We start from the raw sequence: 9,990 nt of genomic DNA, 5'->3' as shown, positions 1-9,990 counted from the left end.
CGCTCTGCCGCGACCAGAGCCACTCTAGCGCCTGGGGCAGAGGCCAAGGAGCCATCCCCAGCGCCCGGGCCATCTTTGCTCCAATGGAGCCTCGGCTGCGAGAGGGGAAGAGAGAGACAGAGAGGAAGGAGAAGGGGAGGGTGGAGAAGCAAATGGGCGCTTCTCCTATGTGCCCTGGCCGGGAATCGAACCCGGGTCCCCGCACGCCAGGCCGACGCTCTACCGCTGAGCCAACCGGCCAGGGCCGGTACAATTCTCTTAGTAAAATTTTCTGTTTCTTGCTAATAACACATTTTAGTTCAGAAAATGCATTCATTTTATTCAAATAGGTTTTTTCTAAAACATAAATATTTAAATTAAGTTTTTATAAATGCAGAGAATGTTCTGTTGATCCTCACCCGGATATTAATCAGCCCAAAACTTAAGTGATGAAGAAATAATATTTGTAATTATAATCATTTTAATTTGTCTATAAATATATAATAGGATCTTTGCAACTTAATTATGAGTAATTAACTCATACTTCATGTACTACTGAGCACCTTAGATTACATATTGTTGAATTAAACTATTGGCATTAATATATGTTTTTTAATATGTTATTTACAATCACAAGTATAATTCTCTTGTATAACAACATTCCAGTGATTTTGAAAATATATAATGAAAGAGTGCAGTACAATTTACAAATGCATCAAAGCTTTCCTCACAATAGTCAACCTGGGACTTCCCTCTTTAGCATTTTAAAATAGGAAACCAAAGGGGGGAAAAATCAATGTCCTAAAACTGTGTTTTCCAAAGTTTGTTTTGTTCTGTGTTTTAATTCTAGCTTCACAAGGTGCTCTGTTAGAAAGCAGTGGTGTGGGGAATGGGAGGCACGGGGCACCCCAACCCCGCCCGCCCCCAGGAATCACACCTATAAGCAAGTCTCCCGGGAGACCTGCAATCCTGAAGTCTGTTAACTTCTCTTAACTCCGTGTTTTAACAAACATCTCTGATTTCCAATCTTTTACTTCCACCGCCCACACAACACCGCTCAGTGCTCCCCCCCCCCCCGAGTTAGTGTTACCCGATAACATACTTTGGGGAAATGCTGATGGAGAATAAAACTTCCCAACTCAATTCACACTTATGTCTGAGAGAGCAGGATCACATGCCTTTAACACAGTTTCCACTTTTTAAAGCTCTTTGCATAAGAATTTGCCAAAATATGATTCTGAAAAATAAACAGAAAACCCCCCACAAATCTAACCCTGAATATTTATTTACCTCTGTAAATTGTCCGGGAAAGGAGGGCTACAAATGCTTATAGAAATTCTAGAGCTCATTTTCAAGGGTTAAGGGAAGTGATTCCTAACTCAAATATTAGGTGTATTTTTTAATGAATCTGTTTTGAAAGATAAAAGCTTTAAATCAGTAATATGTGATGTGGTGTCTGAAAATATTCTTATAGAAAAATAGCAGGTCATTATATATATTATTTCCCTGGAATTCCGAAAGAGCTGCGGGTGCTATTAATAGATCTGATTGTAGTGCTGGGTCTATATTCAAAAGCCAGCATCATCCAGAATTATATGAGGCTGCTCGATTACTGGTTCAAAAATGCATGCATACAAGCCCAGGCAGAAACAAGGGTCAATAAATTGCTCGGTGCTTCCACCGAAAACCACAAAAGGGATAATTAGTCAACCCGACATGAGTTGTGTGTGTGTGTATATATATATATATATTTATATATATCAAGTGACGATCTTTTTAAAAAATATCCATCATTTGCTCTCTATAAATAAAGCTATCAGTCTTGGCTCTGCGACAGCAGACCTGAGCGTGAGCGCAGCCCAGGAGCCAGCATCTTGCATGCACACTACTCTTAAGAAAAGTTTTGCAATTGAAGCCGTCTGCTTTGGCTCAGATTCCACCAACTTAACAGCTCAGATCAGCCTCTGAGGCTTTAATGCCTGCTCTGCATAGGCTAATGAGAACACTTTAGAATCTTTCTGTACCCCCGAAAGATAATGCAGTAAGAAAAAAGTAACAGCTGCTTCATACTTAAAAGGTGGGTTGTTTCCATTTAAAGTTCTTTTCTCTCCTTGCCAGGGAAAGTCAACTCAGAAGTAGGAGATAAATCACAATAAACAAGAGGAACTTACTGGGGAGGAGAGAGATGAAAATGTCTATTTCCCATCTTGCTATTCAGCCCTTGCTTACCCGGGTGAACCAGTTGCCTGGAAACTGGCGATGATTAGCATCTGCACATGCTGTCCTACTGTTCGCGTCCTTGATTGTCAAAAGCTATTCTGGGTATTTCCAATCGCCCTCCCCTCTTTACCCGTTGACTGCTCTAAAGAGACAGTTTTATTCTGGTGTTCCCAAGGGGTGTTTTCTTGGGATGCCCCCTTGTAGCTGGTGAAGTTGACAAGAGGAGTCTAGGACAGTTACGCAGAACTCTTGGGATTTAAAGCCAACTGTGGTGTGCGACGTCGGATGGCACACTTGGGTGGCATCGCAGCCCTCCTTCGCCCAAAGGAAGGTTGCCCTCCGTTCAGGCCACCAAGCCCAGTCTTGTTATTTTAGCTGACAGGAAGGAATGAATGATGAACACAATTGGCTTGGGGCAGGAATGAAGGTCCAGTTGCTGAAATTTGAAAAGAAGAGAGCATGAGAGATTGTCAAATTAGCGCTTGGTGCAGAAGAGTGATTTACACATCAGACGGGTTGGGGCACTTTCTGCTTTTGAGAGTTAACTGGGGCAATTAATGTTTTTAAATCCTTGCCCCTCAGTGAGATTAAAAAAGAACTCTTTGAACTTATTTTGTACATCTCGTATATCTTTTTTTTCTCTGAAATTGGTTCTGTGAAATTTATACATACCAATAGAATAAATATTGATGTTGCCCTTTTTGACTATTTTTGGTATCACAATCATGATATTATTTATGTTGGATTGGGTACAGCATGAAGCAGCACTAAATTTCACATCTGAAGATTTGGTCTGAGTCCTGGCTCTAACTCTCTTAAACGTAGAATCTTAGACAAGTCACTTATAATTTTTCTTGGTCCTACCTAACTCACAGGGTAATTCGTTGTATTCAGTGAGATCCTCTGTGTGAAAAGTCTTTGTTCCTCCCAACACAAAACCCATGCTGCTTGACAACCGTGTGTGACTGTCCTCTGTGCTATGGTAGGCAAGCACATCACAGGTCTGTTAGGGTCCCTTCCAGAGACTCAGCCTCCTCCGTGTGTTCCTACAGAGCCCAATACATGGTCAGAGCATAAGAGTCAGGTTGCATTTTTATCACCTGACGCAATGCGGGGGAACTGGGGCAGTTGTCCCCAGTTCTCTTCTAATGATGGCACTTCTGGAAATATAATATGTCATTATTTTATATTAAGTTTTTATTACTCATTATGAACCAGTCACTGTGCGCAATATTTTCTATATGCTATTGTATTGAATTTTCACAAAGTCCCTAGGAGTAGCTGTTACTATCTCTATGACATCAATGGGAAACTAAGATTGGGCAAAGTTCTAAACCTTTCTGAGATCAGAGATCTTACAGGACAGAGAAAGCATGGACTCAAACACAAGTCTATCTGATGCCAGAGTCAGGGCTTAACCACAATGTCCTATTTCACTAATACAGAATGCAACTTTTGGAAGTCACCTTAAAGACAGTCTACTTCAGTCACCATATTTTATGCTTGGGGAGACTCAGATCCAAAGAAATAAAAGGTCTTGTCTAAGACAGTTGGGGATTTGTTCCAGTCTTAGCAAACACTCGGGGCTCTCGACCTTCAATTTATAGCATTTTCCACAACTCTTTTCTGCTCCCTTCCCCCACACTGGAAAGGCCTGCTGCTTATTTCTTGGGGTTGCTTAACCAGACACTTTGAGGGAAGCTATCAGTGAACTTGAGCTTATCAACCTCATGACTGGCAGCGAAAAATCAGTCCTTCCAAAGTCTTCCAAGTCAGGTCATAATTACAAGCAAAAAAGGCTGACATTTAGACGTAAGTGATTTTCCCAACAGGCAAAAATAGCCTTGAATTTTCAAGTCAAGGATAAAGCAGGAGGCTGGTTCTTGTTCTTTTTTTTGACTTTTCTCAGAAAAAGTACACACTTGGGGACTTGGCAGAACAACAATGGAACTAGAAGCATTCTTAGTAAAATGAACTTTCAGATCACTTGTTTATTAACAAAATGGTGCTTCAGGCTGAATCTATTGTTTGAAACATACCAATAAATGACAACAACAAAAATCCTATAAAATGTTGATCCATTTTAAAAGTTAGAAAAATGACCGGCTAGAAAATGGTCTCAGAAAGTGAGTTCAGATCAGCTGTCAGCCCCAGGGCAGCGACTCCACTATGACTGCCTGTGGCTCTCCTAGAAAGAAGTCTGGAATTGCATCAGGGCCAGTAGTATCGTGTATTTGAGAACAGTAGAGCTGAAACTTCGGAATTAAAGGTCCTTACTCTCTTCTAAGTGTGGTCCTGGCTCCTTTCTTCAGTCAGTCCCTATTAGGTATCCCTGAATGGTTTTCAGAGAGTTTCCAATGAAGTAACTGTAGAGGGATGGGGGTGGGGAAGGATGGATTGAGGAAAGGCCAGTAGCTGAATTGAAGTTACTGGCTCTTTAAAGTTGAGATTTACCTCTGCTTTGTATATATTCCCTGTGCCTGTTATCAAGTGGAAGTCAATCAGCATTTGTTGACTAACCCCGCAATGAGGAGGACCTAAACAGAGACTAGTTATTACAAAGTCAAGGTCTTCTTTGATGGTCTACGTCCTACGGCTTCAAGGAGATGCTGTGTCTTCCCGAGCAATGGCAAGAACTACAGTCCCTGGAAAATAGGAGCGCAATTCTCACCCTTCAGTGGAACGGAGCTAATTTACTTTTTCATTTCATTTCAGCAATGATCACAGGAAATCATGAATTTTAAACACAGGGGCTATCTGCATTGGTATGAAAAGGATGTTACCTTCGCTGGCAAATTTGCTCATTTTGTTGGACATTTGACATTCTCCCCAAACTTCTGGGCCTTTGTCTGGCCCTCTCTTCGCTGCCACTTTGACTCTGACCGTCGTTTGGCACCTCCCCCCTCTGTGCTCTCTGTGCCCTCTGCTCCCAGATGGCCAGGACTGCATATTTCACATCCCCGTGTCCCTGACACCTAGCGCAATGCCAAGGTTAGATCGGATGCTTGATAGTGTTTAAAAATGAATGTGCGTTTTGAAGCTGGTGGCATCCTCCTTGAGAAGGATTTAATGCTGACCTTGTAAAGGGTTCTTTACTTGGATTCAAATACTCATGGAGCATTCCAGTGGAAAACAACACCAGCATAAAGCACTGTGCAAAATACGGATTCTATTACTGTTTCGCAAGGATCGAGTAAGACAGGAACCTGCAAGTACTTTGTTAATAGTCAAATGGGAGCCATTACAGGGCGTGTGGCGTAATGAAATAGAGGAAGTCCCACTGTCTAATGGAAAGGGGCACTTACAATCTCTCCATCCTTGCCTCCAAAATCTAGATACAGCATCCGGATTCCATCATCTGAAGACATTTTCAACTTTTCATATGGAGCCTGTACGATTGTCTTGGGAAAGGCACCCTCCTGTGGTTCAGTGGTGACGGAGAACCCATTGTCATAGTGGATGGTCAGGCGACACTCCTGGTTTTTGTAGGTGCAAGCTGAGAGAGACAGAGAGAGATGCGGATGAACAAGGGAAGCCAATCCATTTCCCAAGCACTTAAATTTCAAGTCTCCTCAGTCCTGGGGACCAGCCACAGATGGCATTCTAAAGTTAAAAATTAGCAACTGTTCATGCAAATAGTCTCCTTGGATGGATTTTTGTCTTGTCATTTAACTTGCTCCGTGAAACTAAAGGAAGGAAAGCAACTGAAAGACAGTCGGCTTGCTGGGATTGACTGCATTTCCTCCGGCCTCCAGCCCTGACTGCTCTGTCAGACAGCACACAGGGAGAGAGGTGTGCTTGTCTCAAGCTGGGGAGAACAGACAGCTGATTTAGAGTGAGCTGTCTCAATCATCACACCACACACACACACACACACACACAGTCCCTGACTGCTCTGTCAGACAGCACACAGGGAGAGAGGTGTGCTTGTCTCAAGCTGGGGAGAACAGACAGCTGATGTAGAGTGAGCTGTCTCAATTATCACACCACACACACACACACACACACACACACACACACACACACACACACAGTCTATGCTGTGCCTACCCCCCTGGTGAGAAAGGAAGCATTCCCCCTATTAAGTCACCAAAGCTAACACCTGTGACAAACCTAAGAAGTCGGGAGTGAGTCGTTCAAAAATAATTTTATTTTTAGTTTTAAGGAAGTTGAACAAAGTTCGTTTTATAAATAGAAAGGAGTGCTTTTTAAATTTCCCCGATGACCTGACTAGGCCCTTGAAGAGGGGCGTGTCTTCCCTCTGTCCGGGGGTGCCCAGGAACCTCGGGGTCCATCCGCCCGGTGCCCTCTGACCCAAAGGAACAAAACTGAAACCTCGTCAACTCGGGTTCCTGCTCTTACCTGGGTGCTGTGCTCACTGCGTTCAGAAAAAGACACTAGTGACTTAAGCTTATGAGCTCTATGAAGAAACACTACCGGAATCCGGGGTCCCTTTTAGGAAGACTGACCAAACTGTTCTGAAAAGGGTTGACAAGTACTGATTGGATTTTTTTTGTTTTATAAAACACCACATTTAACAGACTCGGGCAAGCAAATCAGCTCAGGCCCTCAGAAACATGTGCAAGCCTTTTAAGGATACCACGACGTTTTATTTGCTGGAGATGGGATTCAAGAAGAGTCTAGAAAGGATGTTATTGACCACTTGATACCACCATGAACTTAGCATTATACCCCAAATGGAACTTCACTTTACCACACCCTTCCTACCGTAGCAGGACCTTAGCTGAATGTTCCAGGTGAAAGATGCGACGATTAGAGAGGTAAAGCTGTCACCACCTGGGTGGGTTAGACTTCGGAATTCAAGTTCTTTCCACACGGTGCCACGAATCTTCTCACACCCCAGTACTCGGGATATGGGGGGACGTCGGCGTCTCGGAGTGCTAACTGGGGTGGCAGAGGCCTTCAGGGTGGGGCATAGGAACGGGTCTGTATGTCCCCACAGAATGAGGTGACTTCTAACTGAAGCTCTAATTGAACATATACTCCTTCCTTTCTCCAATTTACTGCAGGCAACTTTCAATCCATAACTCAGGGCTGATATTTCCCAGAGGTTCACTCTCTACTAGGTCTTTGAGTCCTTCTGGGCAGAGCCCCTCAATAAGTCTTGTTTTCCCTTTGGAGGGCCCTAGACCCTGCCACCCCTTCTGTCCAAGGATGACCAGGGACTAGCACATATGTAGTTATGGCTTCTCATCTTGCATCTTCATCTTTGACAATTTTCACTTGAACCACCTGCAGAATATGTGGCCGAATGGGCTTAAGTTTGGGTTTCTTTTTTTTTCCCCCCTTCTATGTTGAACTTGCAAGCTATGGCATCATTCAGATAGTGTGAATTAACTGCTTGTGATGCTTTTTAACTCTAGTTGACGTCAAATGGTACTTATGGCCTTGATATAATGGAGTTGGTTATCTGAGGGTGTTCTCAGCCTACCCAGGATATAAACGGAACACATGATCAAGTTAACTGAAGCTCTGAGGAGAACCTAACTAAGTCCCTTTCCCTGAATCTGCAGGCAGCTTTGAGTTTGTAACCGCCTTGGACCTTGGGCCATTGCCATCATTCCTTTTCTCCCAGGATCCAGCGAGCTCAGACCGCACAATTGTTTGTTATTCTCCTTTGGCTGGTCTGTCAACAGCCTCATTGTTTTCCTGTTGAAGTGGAGTTCAGTTTATTGAGAGAGAAGGATTTTACAGAATTTGTGGAATGTAAGCTACACCGAGTCCCTTTGGCCATCTTTATCCTTTCGTGGAACACTCCTGAAGTTGTTGCAAGGAGTCTGAGCTTCTCGGGTGCTGCACATAAAACTTCATTCTATTTAGTTTTCAGGTGGCTTGGGCCTTGTCCAACTCTCAGGGTGAAACGCCCCGGTTCCTCTTGCCATACAGAACAGGCGTATAAAATTAAACATTCAGTGACACTCCGGAGAGGTTTTCAACCATGTTGGAGAATATTTGGAGGTCCTACCTTGTTTCAAGATAATTTCAAAAGGATTGATTACCTTGGAGAATTTTCTATGATCAACCCTAAGGCACTCCAACTTAGGTTTGCTGGAAGACTGCAGAAGGTATGTGTCACCACATATGATGTCACATACTGCCTTCTGTAGGAGGGACCACGGAAGACCTGGGAGAAGTTGGCCTTAGATCTCAGAACCAGAAACAATTTGTCTTAGAGCTCAGAATCAGGACCAATAGAATTCTAGAGACTGGTACCTGTATTTGTGCCAGCTGATAAAAAAAACAACAAACCAACAACACTGGGTCAAATGTGGAGCCCACCTTAGCAAATGGACAAGATTTTACAGCATGTATTTTATGTCTATCTGTCTATATATCTACCTATCCATCCATCCATCATCTCTCTGTATCAATTAGATATCATCTACTTACCTACCTACCCATATGATTTGGACAATGTCCTGAAAATTATTTATCAAGCCACCTGAACAGAACAGTTGGTTTAGAACACTGACATAACTAAGAAGTTCCATGTCTCTGCAGACAATGTAGTGAATAAAGAATGGATTTCAGGGAGACACAGCACATTTAATCAGTGCTGTTATTAGTTATGTGATCTTGGGCAAGTTACTTAGAAATTTGCTTCCCAATTTGTAAAGTTACATTGACAAGGGAATTGTAAGGATTATTAGATGAAATGAGGCAATGTATTATGACCTAGGACATATAGCAAGTACTTAATAGTACAGTATAGATGGGTTCTTCCTTCTACACACATAGCCCATTTCTAACCCATCCTTTCTTAGACTACAAGATGCGGATTGCACTCAACTGCGTGCTGCATCCTAGCTGCCTCTCTGTCCCTACCAGGGGCAGGGGTGGCTGTGACTCTTCCCAAGTTGGTAACCCTCTGCTCCGCTTACCCCCTCCCCCAAAGATGCCTTTGCTTCCGGCTCTGTTTCTGAGCCTGCTTGTCCAGGTTTCTTATCAGTTCTGTGAACTTCCTAATAGATTTTCGGTAGTTTGATTCTGTAAAAAAGTGCTCAGAACCAATTGCTTTTGTTTACAACGAGAACCCTTATTAGTTTATGCCTCCAAATGCAATGCCTCCAATAAGCCAGCTGGGACTCCAGGCAGGAAAACCACATCTGACTTGCCAAATCGCTCATTTTTTTCTTGAATAAAGTTTGGATTAGGCTTTTTATAGTCAAACCCTTAGACTCCATTGTATTGATAGTATAGGGCATAGAGTGTGCCTTAATTTAGAAAGATTTAAATTTCCCTCTGAAATTCTAAGTGCCCCAAGGAGACCAGTAATGGAAAGGTCTTTGAGGCCAGAGTGAGGCAGAGTGGGACAGACAGAGTGGGACATCGGGCCCGTCGCCAGCAGCGCTCACCTGTGGTGACTTCAGGAATGAGTTCGGCCGAGTTGTGACAACCCTGCACTATGCTCCTTGTCCAGTGGGAGAGGTCCCTGCTGACTTCGGCCCTGAAGAGGTGCGTTTCAATCCCCTGCCTGGTGCCTGTTCGTGTGGCAAAGGACAGGTCTGCACCAGCCTGGGGTGATCCTTTCCCTGGACCTGAATGGACGAGTCTGTTGAGGGAGGGAGAGAGAGAGAGAGAGAGAGAGAGAGAGAGAGAGAGAGAATTAATCAAAGTGGAAACTGCTTTGATCGCCTGACATGTCACCTGGTAAAAGTCCCGAAGTTGGTGAGTTGCTCTCATTCTTCTGATCGGAAATGAAAGGACCCATTATACCCCGTGGTCACCAGGGCTTTCTGCCACCCCCTCACCAGCTCCCTCCAGTGGTCC

The 9,990-nt window shown here is 43.6% G+C and overlaps 1 protein-coding gene across 2 annotated transcripts in view; it reads right to left on the bottom strand.

Annotated features, from left to right (window-relative positions):
• Positions 1-442: 442 nt before the first annotated feature.
• The window catches only part of SNTB1 (syntrophin beta 1), a 232,902-nt gene continuing 223,354 nt past the window's right edge, over positions 443-9,990 (bottom strand). For both annotated transcript variants that reach the window (XM_066265744.1, XM_066265743.1), the window contains exons 6-8: positions 9,576-9,772; positions 5,505-5,695; positions 443-2,635 (exon numbers count right to left, since the gene is read on the bottom strand). In XM_066265744.1, the coding sequence (XP_066121841.1) occupies positions 2,543-2,635; positions 5,505-5,695; positions 9,576-9,772 (481 nt within the window). In that variant the 3' untranslated portion in view covers positions 443-2,542. The remainder of the gene's footprint in view (positions 2,636-5,504; positions 5,696-9,575; positions 9,773-9,990) is intronic.

The sequence above is a fragment of the Saccopteryx bilineata genome, chromosome 3 (genome assembly GCF_036850765.1).
Source record: "Saccopteryx bilineata isolate mSacBil1 chromosome 3, mSacBil1_pri_phased_curated, whole genome shotgun sequence".
Taxonomy (NCBI): Eukaryota; Metazoa; Chordata; class Mammalia; order Chiroptera; family Emballonuridae; genus Saccopteryx; species Saccopteryx bilineata.
This window is presented reverse-complemented; position numbering and strand designations above follow the sequence as displayed.